General features: G+C 33.6%; 1 protein-coding gene across 1 annotated transcript in view; it reads right to left on the reverse strand.

The window, feature by feature from the left end:
• Positions 1-677: 677 nt before the first annotated feature.
• The window catches only part of LOC128203089 (solute carrier family 2, facilitated glucose transporter member 3-like), a 45398-nt gene continuing 21790 nt past the window's right edge, over positions 678-24285 (reverse strand). The window contains exons 5-12 of the mRNA XM_052904358.1: positions 17031-17201; positions 16545-16652; positions 10891-10979; positions 7844-7942; positions 6226-6438; positions 5452-5533; positions 4608-4735; positions 678-3160 (exon numbers count right to left, since the gene is read on the reverse strand). Coding sequence (XP_052760318.1) covers positions 2972-3160; positions 4608-4735; positions 5452-5533; positions 6226-6438; positions 7844-7942; positions 10891-10979; positions 16545-16652; positions 17031-17201 — 1079 coding nt within the window. The 3' untranslated portion in view covers positions 678-2971. The remainder of the gene's footprint in view (positions 3161-4607; positions 4736-5451; positions 5534-6225; positions 6439-7843; positions 7943-10890; positions 10980-16544; positions 16653-17030; positions 17202-24285) is intronic.

The raw sequence follows: 24285 nt of genomic DNA on the forward strand, positions 1-24285 counted from the left end.
TACACATGCTCGTGTCCTTCTCCGGACCCGGGTCTATCCTCGAAGGTCATGGTCACATTGTTATATATTTGATTGCACTTTATTGAAATGGCATAGTATACTTTTCATAAACCAGAAATAAGAAGTGGCACCCTGTTGCTTGTGATTCACCTTACATGAGGGGTGTAATGGGTTTTTCCAGCACTGGTCACATAACCGCAAATACATGTCTAATATGCATGAAAAGTTCTAGTTATGAATAAGGAATTGAGCTTCTTCATCACATTGACATCGTTATTTTACTTTACACATATTCGTCTGAATAGAAAGCTCTATAGAGCTTATGTTATTTATTAATTGGTCAAACAAAAAATATATCATTTGGCCAATTGTTAAGAACTTCATTCAGGTTTACAACAATGCAAAAGTTATCCTTGTTAATGCTCTTAAAGACTCTTATGATCCACAGTTTTCCTAATAAGAATTGAGACAACTAGCTGTTTCAGCGCATACTTGTTTAATTTAATTAGATGAGCACATCATAAAATAGTTCGCCTTTAAAAGGTTACAATGTCGTTAATCACATTGTTAACTTTAACAAAGTTCTGACAGCCTTTTGAAGGTCCTGCCTTCACCTCTCTCATTTCTATTTATCGTAACCAGTGGAGTAGTGTCTTTTAAAAAAAGAGAAATTTAAACTGATTTTTTGTGTGTTTATTTTTTATAAACAAAGTTATCATACTACCTATATAATGTTATATGTATATAAATAAACAAATATATTGATATCACAGCAATTGCACCCTCCCAAAATATGCAGGTGTATACTAGTCACCAAGTAAAATACATAAAACAAAGCAAAGCTGGAAAATATATGCACGAGTAGAGGTATTATCAGTATTCATTTCTAAATATTTACATTTACCTTGTCCTTTTTATAGGTGAAAGTTTACTTTTATATTGTATAACATGTAAGAAGATATGATGTCATTGTTTGTTTCAATATTGCACTCTGATTGGATTTAATAGCGTGAGGTCACATAACGAATGATATATGGCGTAACAAAAGTCAGCTATTCATTAAAATTTCATTTATACAAACGTGTGTTATTGGTTACATTTCTTTTAGAACAAATACTCAACTGAAGAAGATGATGGCTCATTTTTAATTGTAATGAAAAATTATTTAAAATGTATTAAAATATAATTATTGATAGCATTTAAACTGTATGAACCCTGTAGGGCAAGCAAGCATATGACCAAGAAATGCTATCATGTTTCATGGAATATTTCCTCGTGTGCCCTACTGCATTCACATAGGACATAAACAATACAAATTATAAATATAAATTTTGTTATCAAAAAAAATAAATAAAATTGTGACAAATGGTGCAAACATGTTAAAGATATGATATGCATTTTTCCAAGAGGAGTTACCACCTAAAAGTTACTGGTTTAATGTTTTTATCACATGATCTTATGCAAATTCAATCATGACCATCAAAATATGTACAATAACATAAAAAAAATACAAAGATAAATGCAAACTTTTAAAGCTGCACTCTCATAGATTGACATTTGACAACATTTTTTTGTCTTGGAATGAGCAAATATTTTTGTACTGTAAAATGTCTAAAAACCAGTGATATAAGACTTCTGACAAAAGATCAGATATAAATTTTTCAAATTTACATTCGAAAATTGAATTTTTTCAATGGCAAAACTCGTTACTAAAATTTTCAGGGAAATGAAATATTTGGCAATTTACCAAACAATTGAGATTTGTTCTATTATGAGTTTCCAGTATCTGATATGACTGAATTGATGGGATTGATGCCAAAATCAGCTGATTCAGAGACCATTTTTTTTTTTTAAAAATGTCACAACGGTCAAGCTGTGAGAGTGCAGCTTTAATATTTACAATCAAATCCCCTGAGCCAATAATTTATAACATGAAAGCAAACTATATCTGATAAATGAGAATTAACCAATAGGTTATGAGTATTATTATTTATCAACCCCTGATCATAGAAAATATATATTCACAAGCACAACAACCTGTGAAAAGACTACTTTTTGTGATCACTCTGTGTGATTATAAGTATCTTCCATGGCCGAGAGTGTAAGATAGGTTCATTCCGACCCGAGCGTAGGGTGTTTTGCGGAAACGAGGTTTACCAGGATGAACCTATCTTACACGAGCGGCTATGGTAGATGCTTTTTCTCCCACCTCAGTTAAACAAAATTAAGTAAAAAATTTAATTTTTTGCCGGAACTCTTTTGTGCTTAGTGATACGTACGGATATGCAATAATTCGTGGTTGTCATGGATATTCGCGTAGTGATTCAGAGTATGTAAATGGTCTGATCGGTCTTTAAATAGTTCTAAGTAGAGTGAAGCATTATTTCTTGAAAAGTGCGTAAAAACTGTTTTCTGGTGACATTTGAAGCGAGAAATAATTAACTCGCGTTCTAAATATTGCCACCAGACAAGGTTTCCATGATGCGCTACAGACGACAGTCTTCAACAAGGGAGGTAATTAAAATGTGGTGACCATTAAAGAAGTTCCATACGGGCATTTTATCTTTGCCCGTGGGCAAGATAAGAATTTCTAGCATGGTTAAATTAATGGATCTACTTATCTGAGGTGGGAGAAAATTTCTTTCTAACACCCAGCCCAAATTTCTCAAAAGTTCTTAAACAAAATAAGCTTAAGTAGCTTATTTCCTTTAGCCAAATTTCTTTTTTAATCTTACTTAATCTATATGTTACTAAAAAATAGTATATGGTGATAATCATAAAGATATTTTCCAAATTTATAAGTCCAAAAACTCTAAAAAAGAAATTATAACATAAATTATACCAAACAAATATAGAGATCTTAGCTTAACTTTGTTATTAGTTACTAGAATGTTTGAAGAAATTGGGTCCAAAATTCAATAAATATACAGTATATGTTTACTATGTCAAACCCATACATCTATCATCATTTTCACTCCGTCTCATCACCCGAGTCATTCCTCCGTATCTGTCGATATCGTACATGTCGCTTGGTCTGAAACATAGCTGTAATTTCCTCAATCCTCCTCCCCTTAGTTTCAGGAACTTTGAGCAATGTGTACGTCCAGAAAATGGCCAGTAGCACCACAAACGGTACAAAGGAATATGCCTTGATCTTTTTCTGAAACAGACAAAAAAGTTTTTGGTATTTAATGTAGAATATATTTACAATTACAGCAAAAAATAAGCTGAATTGGAAGGAAAATAGGAAATTGACCATATCACCATAAAAGTAAAATACAAGAAAATGTATAAAAATGTTTGAGAATTGTTTCTTTAGCAGCACTGATTTAATGAATGCTCTGAGCAACAACAACATGAACAAATGCTTTGGTGATACTATTACATAACTGCAGCATGACAAAGAACACAGTAAAATAAAAGTTATATTGGACAATCTTGGAGGAGACAAGGAAAATATATTTATCATTATACATAAAAAGTTTTCAACTTAATAGCACATCAAAAAATTCAATAAGTATTTTGGATTAATGAACATACAGTTGAATACTAAATATTAGGGATGGCAACGAGTAGTAAAATTAATACTAGAGTACTCGGACGATCGTTCGATAGAGTACTCGGGTACTCGATTACTCAGAAAAATTGAATATGTGTTCGCAAAGACAAGATTGTGTATACATGTATCGTCAATGACGTATATTGTGCGTTGGTCGTATTATTGGTCATTTTCACCTTTAAAGTAAACTTTCATTACGTATTTTTACTATTTTAACAAAAAATGATATTAAAAGAAAACAAATGTTGTATCAGGCTTTAATTTTGTCTTATTCGTTTCATTTTATACAAGTATGCACTGCGGAAATGAACAACAATCAGAATTACAATGAACGAAAATTTATAATAGCATACATAAAAATAGTGAACTAAATTCAATACGAAGTTCAGTTGTTGAGTTGTTAACTCTACAATTTTTATTTTTTTTAAATGATAGATTTTCGTACTGTGTAATTGTTGTTTACCTCATTAATATTCATAATTCTTGATTTAATATCAACCAATCAATTGTGATAATCATTGCAAAAATAGTTAAAATACGCCCATTAAGAAATCAATTCTCGTAACGGTCTCTAATTGAGATAAAATAGAATAGTGTAGGTGAAAGTACCGCTATCAAAACTTCGCTAATTGACATCAGTGCTAATTTGAAATAGGGGTCCTTTGTTGACAGTTTGCAACTATCACAACAACTGTCAACTAATTGATTGAGGTCAATTGTGTATATAGCGGGGATTAGAGGGACCGTTAATTGTCCTCTTGGCAACTAACCAGATCTGATATTTTGTCTTTAAATCGTGTATTTGGTGATTTTTATAGATTTTTTTATTTTTTTTTCCGAGTACTCGAGTAGTGATTTGGTACTCGAGTACTCGGACGTTCGATCGAGTACTCGGATACTCGTTGCCATCCCTACTAAATATTTATGATTAACAATATGGTGGTACAGGTTGTACCATTGGAAATATTTGGCGTAACTTTTCACTAGCATAAAAGTAACAGAATACTATCCCTTGCTGAATAAAAACACCAACGGTATAAATAATTACCTCAAGGAATGGATATGTTATGCCAACAATAGCGTTGGCCGCCCAGTTAACAACAACGCCGATACTGACTGCTGCTGATCTTGGACCTTGGGAAAACAGCTCCGCAGTGAAAAACCATGGAATTGCACCTGCAGTGGAGGCGGAATACATGCATTATGGTTTTAAATTGACACAGGCCTAGAAATAATAATCTGAAGTTTGTAATGCACATTTAAAAAAAGAGGGAGCAGGGTTTTTTGGGTTTTTTTAAAGTTGTTTTTTTTTAAGAGTTGTTTTCATTATTATGGCCTTAAATTGATACATATGATTTATATAAAACAATAGGCATTTATGAGAATGATCTCAAAATAATTTAATGGAAACATTTCTCAAAATCATTATTTTTTGCAATAAATATGGCTATTTGCTTGAAAACCAGTAGGCAGTACCTGAAATGAATTAATGTCTATGGAAACAATTTCAAAATTGGTCTAAGCCATTTAATCCTGCTTTGTGCATGAATCTGGTGTACTCACCCAGACCCCCAGCTGTTTTTCAGAATTGCCTATCAGCTATTAGAACACTTGAAAACATTTCAACGTTTTATAGTTACTTTTCTTTACTCAGCAAATTGAATCTTCTGAATCAACAAGCTAAATTTGACACTACAACAAGCCAAAAGTTAGCCATAGGTATATTTCAAACTCAACCACTGAATCTTAATTTATTGTGTGTCCTTTATATGCTATTAGTGGTATTAAGTTTTTTTGCCTTGATTTTTCTTGTATTTTTTTGCCTGCGTCCTACGAAAGCATCATATACACAATGATTTACTGTAAGTAATACACAGTTACATTATATTTACCTGGCCCTGTTGCGAATGATATAATGTATCCTATCACAGCAACCACACATATTATACCCAGCCATGTGTGCTTGTCATATTGCTGGAAATAAAAGAAAAAAGGGTGTGACTGACAGATGGAAGGATGCACGAATGCACCAAAATTTATGGTTTGGAACAGTGAAAATATCGAAGTGATTTTTAGCTTGCTTTCAGCAAATGGGCCCCGGGGTGCGGAAGCATTTGGCGGATTTTACCAGCAGTTTGTCCACGCAGAGCGGGGATTTTACTCGGGTTGGCTGGACCAAAAGTAAAGTCCCCGCTATACCCCGGGTCTGGGGGAGCCATGGTTACAATTGATTGGTGCATAATGAATATCCAAATGTTAAAAAAGTTCCCTTAATGCCCATTACTGTGGCTAGTTGTCACCTTAAAATGCAAGAACTCAGTTACGGCTCAATTTCAATACGTGTTCTTGAGTTCTTCTAGGGTGATAATGTGTTGTTGGTCAAGATTTAGTAACAAATGGTCAAGCTAGAGAGGAGCCTTGTTTAACAGTCAATTTTTTGCACTTAAAGAACCATAACTTAGGAGAGACTGAAACAAACAGAATGGTTATCAAACTAAACAAAAGCAGTTTTTCCTTAAAACATGCGAGTTACTGGTAGCCTACTTTGGTGGACACTAAATGCCCTTCCACCTTCCACTATGGGTAATCCAAGAAATGACACAATTTTTAAATGGGTGTATAAAAATTGTGTGTATGTGTGTTTTTTTAAATGCAAAAGTACCTACCTCGTATATCTGTCCTAGAGTGAGTATATAACTGAAGATGAACATTCCTCCCAGCCCAGTGAGATGTAATGTCCGTCGGCCCAGCTTATCCATTATGAGGGCTGATACAAAGGTCATGGAGGAGTTAACTGCCCCTGTTGCTAAGGTCGCGAACTGGGCACCTTTCTCAGACAACCCTGCAGACTCAAATATACTTGTTGAGTAGTAGATCACCTGAAACATAAATAATACTTAAAATTTCAGTACATAATTATATTTTAATTCAAAATACAATCAAATGTTAAGTCAATCAAATCAAATGGTGAGCTCTAAAGAGTTACTCACCCTGTTGACCTAAACACTTACTCACCCATTTCACCAACAGAGTTACTCACCCATTTCACCTACAGAGTTACTCACCCTCTTGAACTAAAGACTTACTCACCCATTTCACCTACAGAGTTACTCAACCTGTTGACCTCAAGAGTTACTCACCCTGTTGACCTAAAGACTTACCCACCCTGTTGACCTAAAGACTTACTCACCCTATTGACCACAATTAAAGTTCACTGTAATAGCTGTAGTACATAAGTAAACGTGCAGTAGGTAGCGGCCAATCTAAGAATCATAACGTTGCTAATTAAGACACCGATTAAGAGCAGTGTGCTGATAATAGATTAAAAGAACAACCAAATATCATCTAAAACAAGTACATTTGATGCAGCTATAATGATGGCGCCATCTTATTGTTTAAAAGATCAAAAATAAATGCCACTTAGTAGTCTTTAGTCGAAATTAATAACTAAAATTGGCGGTTGTGTACTTAATATTAGACAAAAGGATTAAGTGCACATTCTACCAAAACCATAGGCTGAGACATAGTAATAGCATAGAATCATAGTAATATCAATTCTTCCATCACAAGCATGGAAGTTAGATTATAAAAAAAGGAAAATAATGTTGAAATAATAAAGAAATATAGAACCATCTTGCAGTTGTTTATTAGCTTGTTTTATTTTTTTTCAAATTTATACTGTTAAATTAGGATTTTTAGGATTAAGTTTACTTCTAAACTTTCATGCTTGTGTCGAAAGCTGCTTCAAGTAGCCAAAAGAATGATGTCCCATTCCTAGCCTGGATGGAGGTCAGCGGACAAGTTGGTTTTTCTTTGTGCCCATAGCACAAGGCAACATTCTAGGGCAACATCGTGCAAACGCCAATGATGTTTCACGTAAGTTAATATACATTTCTTCACAATGGTTGTAAAAATAAATAAAATTTACCTAAGCTTTTAGATGCATTCTACGGTTTCCTTCCATTGTAGAAACCAGTGTCCATTGGTTTAAACAGTATTTAATTAGATAAGATAAAAAATACAAACATAAAGCATAATCAAACTAGTACAAGTGAAAATGCAAGCTTTAGTACATAAAGAATGCATAATTTTGGTCGAAATGTATTGATAGAATTGAGAAGAAAGCTTAAAGCTTTAATACAATGCGTCCTTTCTGGAACCAGTGTCCATTTTGACATGCCAAAAGATGGCTCAAACCAATGACCTCTATGATGAGAGACAGACCACCATTCTCTCATGCATGTCTTGTTGCAACATTATTACATATAGATGTAATGAACTTACAGCATTAATGCCAGATAGCTGTTGAGACAGATGCATCACAATACAGATAAACAGCGGCTTCCGTAGTTCCTCACTGTTGAATAAATCGCCAATCGTGAACTGCAAATATATACAATAAAGAATATTAGTTCACAAAAGTCTGTTTCGTTTACAACTACAAGAGCAAAACTTGTTCAACAACTGGTTCCTTTCAGTAACAAACAACATTATAATATATACAGTGTACTGTACTTTGTAGACAACAGCCTGCAAAACATATCAATTATAAAGCCCTTTTAGTCCTTTTTTCCTCAAATTTAATGATACAGTTATTTTTGGTGACCGACAGGATTGTGCTACCTTTTTCCTCACATTTCACTCTCTGAGTCAAAAAAAGGGTAAACCGCGACTATTGATGAAGCCCAAGTTGTATGATTAAGAGGCATAACTTGACTGTTGATGAAGCCAGAGTCACATGATAAAGGGGCATAACTGACTATTGATAAAACAAGAGTTATATGATATAGGGTCATAACTCGACTTTTGATAAAGCCAGAGTTATATGATAAAGGGGCATAACTGACTATTGATAAAGCCAGAGTTATATGATAAAGGAGCATAACTGACTATTAACAAAGCCAGAGTTATATGATAAAGGGGCATAACTGACTTTTGATAAAGGCAGTGTTATATGATAAAGGGGCATAACTGACTAATGATAAAGCCAGAGTTATATGATAAAGGGGCATAACTCGACTTTTGATAAAGCCAGAGTTATATGATAAAGGGGCATAACTGAATATTGATAAAGGCAGTGTTATATGATAAAGGGGCATAAATGACTAATGATAAAGCCAGTGTTATACAATAAAGTGGCATAACTGACTATTGATAAAGCCAGAGTTACATGATAAAGGGGCATACCTGACTATTAACAAAGCCAGAGTTATATGATAAAGGGGCATAACTGACTTTTGATAAAAGCAGTGTTATACGATAAAGGGGCATAACTGACTATTGATAAAGCCAGTGTTATACAATAAAATGCATAACTGACTATTTATAAAGCCAGAGTTACATGATAAAGGGGCATAACTGACTATTGATAAAGCCAAAGTTACATGATAAAGGGGCATAACTGACTATTAACAAAGCCAGAGTAATATGATAAAGGGGCATAACTGACTTTTGATAAAGGCAGTGTTATACGATAAAGGGGCATAAATGACTAATGATAAAGCCAGAGTTATATGATAAAGGGGCATAACTCGACTTTTGATAAAGCCAGAGTTATATGATAAAGGGGCATAACTGACTATTAACAAAGCCAGAGTTATATGATAAAGGGGCATAACTGACTTTTGATAAAGGCAGTGTTATACGATAAAGGGGCATAAATGACTAATGATAAAGCCAGAGTTATATGATAAAGGGGCATAACTCGACTTTTGATAAAGCCAGAGTTATATGATAAAGGGGCATAACTGACTATTAACAAAGCCAGAGTTATATGATAAAGGGGCATAACTGACTTGATAAAGGCAGTGTTATATGATAAAGGGGCATAACTGACTAATGATAAAGCCAGAGTTATATGATAAAGGGGCATAACTCGACTTTTGATAAAGCCAGAGTTATATGATAAAGGGGCATAACTGAATATTGATAAAGGCAGTGTTACATGATAAAGGGGCATAACTGACTATTAACAAAGCCAGAGTTATATGATAAAGGGGCATAACTGACTTTTGATAAAGGCAGTGTTATACGATAAAGGGGCATAAATGACTAATGATAAAGCCAGAGTTATATGATAAAGGGGCATAACTCGACTTTTGATAAAGCCAGAGTTATATGATAAAGGGGCATAACTGACTATTAACAAAGCCAGAGTTATATGATAAAGGGGCATAACTGACTTGATAAAGGCAGTGTTATACGATAAAGGGGCATAAATGACTTATGATAAAGCCAGAGTTATATGATAAAGGGGCATAACTCGACTTTTGATAAAGCCAGAGTTATATGATAAAGGGGCATAACTGACTATTGATAAAGCCAGTGTTATATGATAAAGGGGCATAAATGACTAATGATAAAGCCAGTGTTATACAATAAAGTGGCATAACTGACTATTGATAAAGCCAGAGTTACATGATAAAGGGGCATAACTGACTATTAACAAAGCCAGAATTATATCATAAAGGGGCATAACTGACTTTTGATAAAGGCAGTGTTATACAATAAAGGATTATAACTCGACCATTGATAAAGCCAGAGTTATACAATAAAGGGGCTTAAGTTGAATATTGATAAAGCCAGAGTTATATGATAAAGGGGCATAACTGACTATTGATAAAGCCAGAGTTATATGATAAAGGGGCATAACTGACTTTTGATAAAGCCAGAGTTATAAGATAAAGGGGCATAACTGACTATTGATAAAGCCAGTATTATATGATAAAGGGGCATAAATGACTAATGATAAAGCCAGTGTTATACAATAAAGTGGCATAACTGACTATTGATAAAGCCAGAGTTATACGATAAAGGGGCATAACTCTCCTATTGATAAAGCCAGAGTTATATGATAAAGGGGCATAACTGACTATTGATAAAGCCAGAGTTATATGATAAAGGGTCATAACTGTCTATTGATAAAGCCAGAGTTATATGATAAAGGGGCATAACTCGACTATTAATCATGCAAGAGTTATATGAAAAAGGGTCATAACTGGAATGTTGATAGAGCCAGATTTATATAATAAAGGGTCATAACTGGACTATTGATAAAGCAAGTGTTATACAATAAAGGATTATAACTCGACCATTGATAAAGCCAGAGTTATACAATAAAGGGGCATAAGTTGAATATTGATAAAGCCAGAGTTATATGATAAAGGGGCATAACCTCATAAATGATAAAGCCTGAGTTAAATCTACTGAAAAGTATGAAGACCCCAAGGCTACAATAATAATTTCCACTTTTTTCCTTAAAAAAACAAGAACAGACAAGCTAATGCACACCCTGCCCTAGGTCAAACGTATGCATGGATAGGCAGTGGTACCTTTGTCATATCTTTGGCAGCTTCTCTTTCTTGAATCATCTCGGAAATTTCATCATCAACATTTTCAGAATCCCGCAACCACACCAGCGCTGAAAAATGAGGTTAAAATTGTTAAAATGCTGTGAATTTGTGATCTTCAAAGATTGCTTGATTGCAATGAGCTCAACCAAACTTTTTTCAATGAGTCAGTATAAGGTCAGCCATTATTTTTTATGTCTGTTAGATGAAAAAACCAAGAGCGCAAAGCTAAAGGCTAAAGCTCTTCTTGATTTTTTTACATCGGAATATAGGCAATAATTGTTTTTCTTAAAGCAATAGTAACGCTTTTAGCCATAAAACATTAATTTTCAAACGTAAATATGAAAACTGCGATCTGCTCTTATGTCAGCAGTTTATATCACTGATTTCCAGATATTTATACAAATCTTGGCTCATCTGAAACCAAAAAATAAAAAAGTTGCCAAACCAATTAACCTGTGAGAGTGCAGCTTTTATTTATTATTTTTAATATTGCAAAATGTTCTTCCCACAAATAAGCTGCTGATACTTATGACACTACCAGCAACAACAACAACACTTAGGCTATGGCCATATTCTTTCAACGCAAATAAAATATAAAAACATAGTATCTACCTGTAAACATCTCTGCAATATTATATAAGCCAGACCATACAGTATTAAATAATCCCTACTGAGATTATAATCAGCTGCAATTATCAGCAGTAAGTGATCTCTCCGGGAGCCCTCCAGCCACATTGGGGCTTATCAGGAAATGTTTGCAACTGAGAGGAAAGCTTGTGTCAACATTGGGGGGAATCTGGCATATATTGGGCTTAACGATTGCACCTGTCTGTTCAAAGCAACAAAAACAACTAAAGAGCTGTCATGGGCTAAAAGTCATTCCGAATGAGGCGAGTTTTCAGTAGGACAAGTCAAACACCTGATTTCAGCCAGTGGTTACAGCAGTAAGGCATCTCAAAACATAGCATCCAATAAGAGCCAGTGACACATATGGGCTGAAAATTACAAATGAAGTGAATCAAGAAATTTTAACTTACAAATTGTACTTTTTCAACCTGATGGCCAAAGAAACCTGCATAGGAATATATTTTCCACTTTTTCACCATAAAATATTGAAGAGAAATACATTGTTTGACTACACACATAGAGACAAAAATACCATATATATGTGTGTGATTTATAACGGTCTGCATCAGAGCATGATCTGGGGTTCAACATCATGACTGTCACACTAGATGTGTGAGACTTGAATGGCTTGTGTCTTATTTGATGTCTATATGTTATAGAGAGTACAGCATTTGAAAGCACATTACTACTCGTCTTACAGGACAGACGTTCAATGGGGGTCCTAGGTGAGAGCAATAATCTGTTCCATGTTAAAGAACCAGGGTAGCTCTAACCAGGGTTACATTCTGTGTACTATGGTCCAAAAACCTAAAATGACTAACAATCTTATCGGAGCACTCACCGCATGGGTCTTGAGTGAGTATAAATAAACTCATAACCACCAATGTAAAGACATTTTGTAGAAAAAACACAAATACTTTAAAATTACTCCAAGCTTGAACGTGATCTTTTCTGAGAACATTTAAACCACATCTCAGCTCATCAAAGTGGGTTTTCGGACTGTTAGCAAACTGACTGCTAATTAGGCAATGCCAAATGTATTATATGTTTAGTGACATGGTTGGGTTTGACAAATATCTATATTAGGTGTGAAAATGCTAAATTGATACTTTGTTTCACAAAAAAAAATATGGCAGATTTCACAAAAAAGGCAATTATTTGGCCCATTTGCTTTCATTTATTGTTATTGCATGTCAACGTCATATATACAGCAATTGCCTTTCCCAACCCAATAAGAACACCTAATAGAAGTGATTTGTATTAAAATAATGAAAATATTGTGTTAAATAAGGTAAAAAATGTAAAAATATGCCGATATTTAGGACAAAAAAGACAGAAAATCTTCCCGGTACCAATATACCACTTTTTTGAGGATGCTTTTCAGTAACATCTGGTAAGTATTTTATTCTTGTCTGTTGAATAATGTTTGCAAGAAATGTTAATTAAAACAATAATATATCTAAAATGATTGCATTTCGTTCGTAATATACTTAAATTTTCGGTAATTGCGCATGGTGATAACGTTACGGTAATCTGTCCTCGAATTGTTGTGTAACATTAGCAGACATGATCCACTGCTAACTGTTTTAAGCCTAAACACACCTTTATTAAATCACTGAAAACAAAGACTACGTGTCGTATAAAACCAGTATTGCATGTAACAAGAAATTGGTCATTCCCGATCATAAAGTTTTTTAGGTCTAAAAATGTGTTAATGTTACTCAAAATCGATTCTGTCCCATTTTAGCATGACGATAGCACCTTTTCTATTCGTGAATAATTTACACCGACTGAGGGTTAACATCCGGGTAGCGATTACTTTTATATTGGACTGGTTCACAGTTGACATTGAAATGATAAAAATAGTGGTGAATACCGTTGATAAAAACTTAATCCAAGTTTGGCTCATTCTGTCCTTCGATGTAACGTTAACATTATGTCACGCTAGCATTAAGACAAGCGCTTAATAAAGCAAGAAAATCGTTGATTTGATGACTTTCCCAGAGTCAATTATTCGAACATAACAATGTCGTCTGTAAACTATCGTTTGTAAGTATTCATTCATTAGGTACGTAGTTTATATTGAATTCATACCGCTTTTGTGTTTGATATCGTTATTTATTGGACAGAATTAAGAATTTTTGTGATTATCAATTGACCGTGTTTATCAATCATTTATATAGTTTGTTTTATACTGTATCAAGCTCAAACAGTCTGTGGTAGGTCTGTATTTTAATTTGTTGTGAAACATTCTGTCCAACTGCTAATGTGACATACTGCTAATGTTACTCATTCTGTTTTGTGGTAACACTAGCACATACTCGCAATTAGCAATTTATAATATATATGTTTAATATCAAAGGTAATGATAATTGCACCATACTAGAGACATTTATATTACCACAACAAAACATTTATGTTTATAGCTTATCTGATCTGATATAAAAAGAAAACCTATGTTTGCAGAAAACATTTTCTGTCTTGTTGTCCAATTAGGGTTTGTTTCAATAAATTTATTTGAGAAAAACGAAACAATCTTTATTTTTTGTCTGTACAATCTGTTTTATAGATAAATGAACCATTTAGTGCAAGACAAAATACTTCTTTGGATCAAAATATTAAAAAAAACAAGTTTTTACCGGCAATATTGTAACACTAGCACAAATGGTATGGTGATACAAAATTCTTTTTTTTATAAAAATGCATGAATAAATCATTGCAAATGTTCTAAAATAAGATAGATAAGAAATTGCTGTAAAAGATTATGTTGAAATCACAAATCTGCAATAAATTTTAAAAATCAATATTCGCCGGGAACTTTTTGGTCACCAAAACGTGAAATCTGCCATTTACCAAAACTTTGTTCAGAAAAAAATATGATTTTTCGAGAGGTAAATAATTATAATAGCACTGAGTATTTCAAGAAATATCACATAAAAATGATTTTGTGTTGCTAGATACACATACCTGCAAATGTAAATGATCATGCTTTATTTGTGATCTTTAAATGTGAAATAATCTATCACGTGATATTTTTTGTAGAGATCTTTTGATTTTTTCTATACCATTTTGATTGTTCCTTCATGCCCTGTAGGTAGGCTTTAAAAATGAAACTTCATAGAGAAAAAAATTGGTATGGCCTTTACTGTAATTGCAGCAACATTAGGAAACCTGGCATGGTTCTAACTCAAATTTAAATCAATCTTGATACATGCTTTATATTCTAATAAGGGACATGTTTATCAATCAAGCAATCATTACTGCAATATACTATTGCTTGCTATGTTTGTATGAACATGTAAATTTGTCATTTCATTTGGATTATAAGTCACAGTTCAGTCATAATTACACAATGCAATTAACAATGAATTATAAGACCACAGTAAGGAGGAGGCTTATAAGCACATATTACCACAGTGGGATAATGTGTCAATAGTGTCAACACAGAGGTGTGGTATTGTACACAGGAGGGGGCAGGAAAACACAATGTGGGTGTGGATGGTCTGGGCTAGTAGGGGAAATAGTAAAGTAGGGAAGACAAACAATATGTGCTGTTGTTAATTTAGAATATAAGGGGTTCATGTCTAGTTAAATAAATATGGTTGTTGTTGACAGTAAACAGTTTGCCTTCTTCCCATTACCTGTATGCATATGAGAAGAAATCCAAATGAAAACCATAACATTTTACATTGTTTTAAATGCAAAAGAGAGAGTGAGACTGGAAAGTAAGGGAATGGGGCTTAGGGGTTGAAGCAGGAATGTTAGCAAGAGAGAATACTGCTAGATTTTCAACACAAAATATAATTTCAATTAAAAATTAAAAGACATACAATACTTAACATGTTGAAAATTTGTATAATGAGACAAAGATCAGTCATAATAAAACAATATCCCGAAGCAATTAACAATAAATTATCAGACCACTGTTAGGAATGTCTACTAATCAGCCTAAGAGGCTTATAAGCACATGTTAGCACAGTGTGATAATGTGTCAACATAGCAGTGGGGTATTGTATACAGGAGGTGGTGGCAGGCAAAACACACTGGTGTGGGACATTTGGGGAAATAGTGAAGTAGGGAAGACAAACAATATAAATATGGTGTTGTTAATATACAATATATGGTGTACATGTCCAGTTAAATAGATATTGTTGTTGTTAAAAGTAAACATAATGCTTTTTGTAACTGTATATACTGCTAGGTTTTCAACACAAAACATGATTTCCATTAAAAATTCAATAACATGGGTACAATATTTGTTTTGAAAAAGTATTCCCTAATTTTTTTTATGTCATTCATTTGAGATTATAAGAGCCCTTGCAGTGATTCAGTTTAAAATCTACTTCCATACATCATCCCCTGTCCTCCCATATTTCACAACCATGGGTCCTGAGGGAAAATCTGAGAGTCCCAAGCATTACTTTGTGCTCATACTTAAAAGAGAGCATCTCAAGGATTCTGATATACCGTATTTTTTATTTAGGGATAATGGGTCCCTTGGGGAAAAAAAGGGTTTAGGACTTCACATGCATAAATATATCACTGCCCTTAAAGTCTTAAATGCGTAAATGTGAAATAAATTATACAAGAAGTTTGAAACAAAGAGTTTTAAAATAGATATTTTTCTCACTGTATTGAAAACAACATCAGGGAAATAAAATAATATTTCATTGAAAGACATAAAACATAACCCTTTTTTTTATCCCCTTTATCAATACCTTTGGATAATACGCATCTAATTTTGAGCGCTTGTAAAGATCGATGAAAGCCGAGATAAATCACTCTTCCTAGGAAGAAATCATGGAAAACGGACAAAAGCCCTCCCGGACAAAAGCCCTCCCGTCCAAAAATGACAAGGCGGACAAAAGCCCTCCCATGAAAATGACAGGGCGGAAAATCATTGCTCACTGTGTCCTTTTTGACATGAGAAAGTACCCCTATTGGGGGCTTAAGACCACAACCTCTTGGGTGAGAGGCCGCCACCTAAACCATTAGACCATTCTCACCTTTATGTGCCTCTTCCTGAGAGTGTTTTGTTATGAACAGAAATCGAGGGCTCTCCGGACAGAACGAGAGAGTCACCAGCTGCCAGACTACCAGAACCAGGGGGAAGGCTGAAAAAATGAAGTCATTTTTTGAAAATTCCTTCACCAATAATTCCTAGCTTAGTGCAAAATTGTTGTAATTGACTTTTTGAAAAATAGGCCCACACATATTGCTCAAAGAAAAATTTATGTCTCTAACCAATAAAAAATTGACATACTGTAAATAAGATCACTTTATCTCTTAAATTTAGATGTTCACTGTATCTCTTAAAATTACAGTTTTTGTTGTATCATTGATGTAAAAAAAACATCAAATAATAGTCTTGTATATCTTTTTATTATAAGATAACTTTTTATAATAAGAAACATACTAAATAAACAGATAATCATAAACAAGATAATGCTGCACAAAATATAATCTAGTCTTCTTGTTTCAAAAATGCCTACCAAAGGCATATTGCCACAAATCTGGTGTTCCAAGAACAGAGTCAAGGCCCATAATTGTGGAGACTAGAACGCCGAGGGTGATACATAGCTGGTTGAATGTCCCGCACAGGCCACGTAGGGAAATGGGGGAAATCTCAGACAAGTACATCGGTGCTATTCCTGTGTTGATACCTAAAATGTAATAAATATATTCATATATATAACTGTTTAAATCTCCTACTCAATCACAGATGAGAATATCCAAACAATTGCATCGGAGCTGCAACTGTTGTGGTTCCTCATACATCAACACAAACAATCACCAAGAGAATTTCCCGACGAAGGCATTGCGGGCTAGTCCCATGTTGATGAGTGAAATATACAAGCTATGTGTTTTTTTCTTTCTATTTGGTAAAGCATAATGTTATTTTTATTATTGTTATATTTACTAAAATGCAAATATCAATTTCTATATTTCACTGCATTAAGGGTCCCCGATTCACGATAAAAATTTGTTTATTAAATCATACTAGTTTTAACGTTTTACATTGGATTAAATGCAATTAAATGTTTAATGATAAATATATGTGTTGACTCGACGTATTCTCTTAATTACTTTTAACTAAATGCTTTAAGATTAACAGATTAGTGCAGTTTTGCTCTTGTTTTTGACAGTATGGTGTCAGGGTGGATTTTATCTGTAGCCCTAAATTCTGTGATAACACAGAGAAATAAATTCATGCCAAATCTTGAATCTTATTAATGATTTGTCAATCATTTCTAGATTTATTTCTTGTGTATGTTTAGATACAACACTTTACCAAACTTTAAACGTTTTAGGAAAGGACTTTCAAGTTGTTTACCATCTTCCAGTCCAATATATGGCCTTCCATACTTTGTTGCTTTCAATAATAAAATATGTTTTAAAAAAAAATCTTTAATTGTTTAAACACAAAAGTATCTGATAAACCATGACTTTATGTAGATTTAGTTAAAAAAAAAAACATTAATTAAGTTTTGTGTTGCTTTTTTAAGCAAAGAAACAACTGAATATATATGACGGAATGAAAAATTAGTAATTTTTCAGTTAAAATATGCTAAATTTCTTCAAAGTGTTTTGATAAATGAATTTGTATTTCTTAACTGAATACAGAATTTTAATAGAAATTATTGATTTTTTTTCTTTTAGCTTTTATTCTTAGGTACAGCAACAATACATACAGTAGGGGGGGGGGGGGGGGTGAATTATCTTCAAAGAGCATTTAAAAAAATGAATTAAATAGATCATATACTAAAGGCATTAATATTCTAAGTCATAAAAATAGTTATCTACATCATGTAAAACATTGTAAGATATTAAAAACATCAAGAAATCTACACTATCAATGTAGTATAAGGCCCTAAAATTTTCAAACATTTTTCAATCATAAAATATAATAAAAAACATGATTTCACTAAATGACAATGATTATAAAGCAATAGAATAATAATGACATCCTTTTTCTAATAATCAATACCACATTATTGTAAGTGTCAACTTTTTAAGCACCTGAATATTATCAGCCCATCAGCATTTGTGCCTAGGCAAAAAGTATGTTATCAATCTAGGCATCTTGGTATAGAAAGGATATACTAATTATATATTAATTCCTACCTAGGTGGGTCCAATTAAGGGGCCACACTTTTAAACAGTGTAGGAAGTGACATAGATGATACTGAACAGATAAGGCCAATAATTATTTAATATGATAGGTGTGAAACTTGGCCCCTGGCTTGATGCCACTGATAGTTATGGCCCCTAAATAGCAATTTAGGGGCCATGGACCAATGGAATCAACTGTTATGGGTAAACATTGTAGGATGTTGGTAATTATATGTTTTAGGGTCCTCATATGTAAATTATTGAGGAATCACAGAGCTGAAACTTGGTATAAAGTTTCAGCCTTATCAGTGGTCCTCATCAGATAGTGATTGAACTTGATACCAAACACATCTCTCTAGCAATATTAGCAAATATATATTACAAACATTGATCATTTCTGATTATTATAAGATTATCTTGTTTATGATTATCTGTAAATGTATGATCAATAATTCACATTTTGTGTAATTTTTCATAAGTTAAAAAGTGCACAAGTGCTAGGGTTGGAGTTTGAACATTTGCCATTTGCAGTTTGTGTTAACGGTAACAAAAATTGTTGAATTTCACAAATGATTGGACATATACCAGGGAAATACTAGATAAAAAAGGAACAGCAGAAAAAATTGCCATCATTTTGGACATAAAAGTGGCAAATACACACAGTAGTGGAAAACCAGTGACACATAAACAAGTGATCAAATACCCTAAACAGGAAGCACATTTCACAGATGGAGTTAGTCCACAACAGGGAATACACAGGAGCTGGTCAGAGAGGATGGCCTGACATGGGTAGACTTGGTTACTATGGTAACCAGGCAGGGAGTGACCATCAGGATGAACTGACCGCTGCAGCCAGATTGTACAGACCTGGCAATCAGACACACTCATCTATGCCTGCTGGATACACTGAAGGTATGGATTTTTAAGATGATTTGTTCAATTTACAACCTCATAGTAATGGTATATCCTTGATTATAACTCTTAAAGCTTTTTTTATTTGAGTTTTACAATTTTAAATCATTAAATGTTATTTTAATTGAAATGTTCTGGATACAAATAGGTTTTCTTGTATTTTATGCATTTTTTTAATACATTCACCATAATAAACTTACAAGAACTACAAAATTAATGTTTTCAAAATAACTGATTTCTAATTTCTCTTTATTTATCTTTAACCATTATAGTTTTATTTAGTAATGCAATGATTTCAAAGTCAATAATGATATATTTTAAATACTCTGAAGGTCTTTTTTACAATTATTTTCATTTTTTGATTTCTTATGTTAATGGTAACAACATTTAAAATAGTGATTTCAAAACCTTATGTTAAAGGAAAAATAAAAAATCCTTAGTGTATTTTGAAACACAAGGATTTTTTTATTATTATTATTATTAATATTTACGTATTATTTATACAAGAACTTAATTTTCTATATTTCAAATTCAAAATTCAGTCTTTAAATTTTGTGGTTACCAATATTTTCTACATTTGATTCATTTTTAGAAACTTTACCCATGACAATTCTATCATTCTTCTAAAATTTAATAAAACACTGTTTTTGCATAGAATTTTTATGAGTTTTATAATCTCCCATTTCACAAAAGAAAAACTGTAATCACAAAAAATGTAACTGTTATATATCTAACAACTCTGAAACTTCATTTTTGGAATCATTTTGGAAAATGTTTTACTAACAATAAGGTAGAATGAATATAAAATCAAATTCAAATTTTGGTTGTGCCATCTAATTTGTCATTCAAATTTTTTTAATAAAATAATGTTTCTTTTCAGGTTGGAACCTCTACAATCAGTTTGCAAGTCAGCCCAGCAAAGCCATGTTTCCAAGCACATTTGCTCCTACGGCAGTAAACCTTTCCACTGGGGGCAATCCTGCATACAACTTTCCCTCCAACCCACCTGACGAAGATGATGACAACCAGGGGGGTAGTCATAGCAACCGTAACAGCCTCGACTTTGAAGTTGGTTCCCTTTTCAAGCAGGAGCCTACCAAGGTTGACCGCTACTCTGTCTCGCCTGTGATGGGAACTGCGCATTCTTCATCAGTGTCACAGATCACTCCTCCAAACCAGTCTATGAGTTCTGCTATTTCACCGATAATGAGAACCAGTCAGAATATGAACTCTTCAATCTCCCCTGTGATGGTAACCACTCAGGCACAAAATGGCTCCTTGTCTGACTCCAGCAAATACCCAAAACTTGAGAACAGCTACCATCTACTCACCAATGAAATGCAAGACTCTTTGAAATATCATGAAGAGAAACTATCGAGGGATTATGAAGCTATGAGATCAAGCTATGACAAATCTGAGATGGATTTTAACCCAAATATAAAGCATGAAATGAACAATTATGACATCAACCAGCATAATATGAACAGTATGAATCACTCTCCTGAGCCCAGTAAGTCACCTGAGGGCTCTGATTACCAGTTCAACACATCTCCTGACTACGGGCGTGCCAAAGATGAGCTCTCTCTATCTGCCTTTCTGCCAACACACGACTCTCCAGTAATGCCAAAGTTTCCTCCACAGTTTGGCAATGACTTTCCCAGTCTTGGTGATAACAAACTGTCAGCATCCAAACATGAAGAGGAGAGCCCACAAGACAACAAAGACACAAGCGATAAACCGAAGACAACCAAGGACGGTCGTGAGTGTGTTAACTGTGGAGCTACGTCTACACCCCTGTGGCGCAGAGACCCTAATGGACACTTCTTGTGTAACGCATGTGGATTGTATGCTAAAATGAATGGAACAAACCGACCTCTGACAAAACCAAAGAAGAAATCGACAGCAGGGAAACAGTCTGGTATCACCTGTACTAACTGTTCTTCAACAACGACAACTCTCTGGCGACGTAACGCAGCTGGACAGACAGTCTGCAATGCCTGTGGCTTATACTACAAACTTCACAAGACTGACCGCCCTCTGAAAATGAAGAAAGATGGAATTCAGACCAGAAACAGGAAGATGTCAATGAAAGGCAAGAAGAACAAGAAAATGAACCTCACAGTTTCGGATGCAGATATCTTCAAGAACAACCTGATCCCAAGCTTCCATCACCAGAACTACAACCAGACCTATCATCCATCTCTCTCCAACTACATGAGCCCAATGGAGCAGGGGTATGCCAACATGCGAGATGCAGCATACATGAACAGCCAGTACATTCCCAACGCCCATGTTACGACGCCATCAGCAAGCTCCCCTATCAACCAAAGTATCTACAATTACACTCTCAACAACTTCAGCTCTTCTCTACAGTCCAGTTTTTCCCCAGTGACCAGTATGGGTGGAGCCGCAATGTCGGGGTATTCGAATGGACTCATGCAAGGAATGACCTTTCCTTCATCAAACATGCTCAGCTCAGCTTTAGCTCATGGTTAGAAAGGAGTGACATTGTGAATAGATAATAGGTTTATAAATAACTGTACAGACATGTAATATATAATCTGATAGCAAAAATGTATGAATTCCACACAGTTATTATTGTGAAATAATATATGAAATAATGGTTATAATGTGATAAAGAAATGGTATTAATTCCACATAGTTATACATATTTTTAAATAATATATGAAAAAATGGTTATTTAAGTGTTAAGTTAAAATATAATGGTGCAACATGTTTTGTGTGACAATGGGAGTTATTTGCTGATGAAATATTATTATAATGGATTACCCAAAATCTGTTGTTTTTTTAAAAACAACAAAATAAACATAATCAGCTATGTTTATACCTAAGTTCTTGTATATCATTTATGCAAAATTATATGATAAGAATATCATTTTTGAAAGAATTTTACATTTTTATCACTTACTGGTGTGTGGTGTGTATCTTGTTTTTGATAAACTTACAATAACGCATGTATTAAAACAATTTCAAATATTTCTTGTATATGTTTTTAAATGTTATTACTATTTATTATTTATGAATATTTGACACTTAAGTACATTGATTGTATAAACAGTAGAAATATGATAAATGTTTGCCTTGCAATAAATATTGTTAAAAATCAAGACTTTCTTATTTGTGTGAAAACTTAAGTTTCTGATTTTATGTATAATTATATATATATATAAATACACATGTATCTTATTTTACATGTAAAATACTGAGATTTAAGCTCACTTGTATATATTATTTAAAAATGATGCTTACACAGAACGTTTAGGTTTAAGTCGGAAACACAGACATACTTTAAGAGCCATCACAGGATGTGATATGGGCCCCCAATGTTAACATTTATGATAGGAGCAATATATGTTAAGTAAACTGGGCTTACTCATCCAATATGGGTCAGCAGTAAAATATTGCACTTATATTATCACGAACATTTTCTCTGAGATATTTCATTTGTATCAAAAAATTATCTTAAGTACCGGTAAACTGACCACGTATTAAATTTAAAGGGGCTCACTCTTGTTTTTAGGCAAATTTTATTTTTCATATTAATGCATCTGAAAATACTAATATTATTGGGTTATATTTACTCTGTGACACCGGAAGAACAAAAAATATACAATATAAGGATTAGGAAAATACTTCTGTTTTTGTGGTGTGTGAATCACCTCACTTAAGTCAAGAAAAAATAAGCCACTAGGCAACAAGGGCTAATATACAACAGTTGATGGATATTTTGACCTTTTAAGAATACATTGATAACATCACATGATAATGTCAATCAATCAATCACACAACAACCAATCGGTGAATCCCATTAAAAATGGTGTTCAAATTTGTGGTCTTCAAAGATGATATTTGTGCAAATTTCAACATTTGCTGAAGGGTTCCACCTGTCAGTGTCCAAGATTTAACACTCCAAATGATTTGCCCCACATTGCTAACAAAACCAGTAGCCATTTTGACATTCCAAAGTTTAACTACATTTGTCATGTGTAACTTTAACTAAAGATATGAAGTAAAAAAAGTTATTTTTTAGTAGCAGACTCTAGGTGCACAATTATACAAGCAGACTCACACCAATACTATCATCTAAGTGAAGGTGACTCAAATACTCTTTTAGATATTTTAAGTGTAATACTACATTCCATACTCTTATAATGCCTAATTTTAATAATAGCAAGGGCTTAACATGGCAACAAACAAAACCCCTGATACACAAGTTCACATGTAGACAAACATCACATGTACACCAACATCACAGTGAAGATTTATGACTCTAACTCAAATACCCTATTAGATAAGTGTTATACTTAATTCCATGCTCTTATGCCTAATTTTAATTATAACAAGGGCCATAACCTTATTGGGCACAGCTACAAAAAAAGCCCCTGATGCACAAGTTCACATGCTTGTTTACATTCCTTAAAAGTTTCACGACTTAGTCAAGGGCCATAACTCTACCCTTATTGAAGGATAAACACTATAAAACCCAGGTACACACCTCCACATGCTGGTTAACATTTCTGCAAAGTCTCATGACTCTTGCTCTCATACTTTTGGAGATATGCCCAATTGCAAGCACAATATGCCATGTTTTCAAATCAAGGTCCATAAATCTGCACTTAATGGGTGTAAATTTCTGAGACAATGCCATGGCTGATACACATTTGGAGATAAGCGTGTCACAAGATTGCATTATATTTATGC

The sequence above is a fragment of the Mya arenaria genome, chromosome 9 (genome assembly GCF_026914265.1).
Source record: "Mya arenaria isolate MELC-2E11 chromosome 9, ASM2691426v1".
In the NCBI taxonomy this organism is placed as follows: Eukaryota; Metazoa; Mollusca; class Bivalvia; order Myida; family Myidae; genus Mya; species Mya arenaria.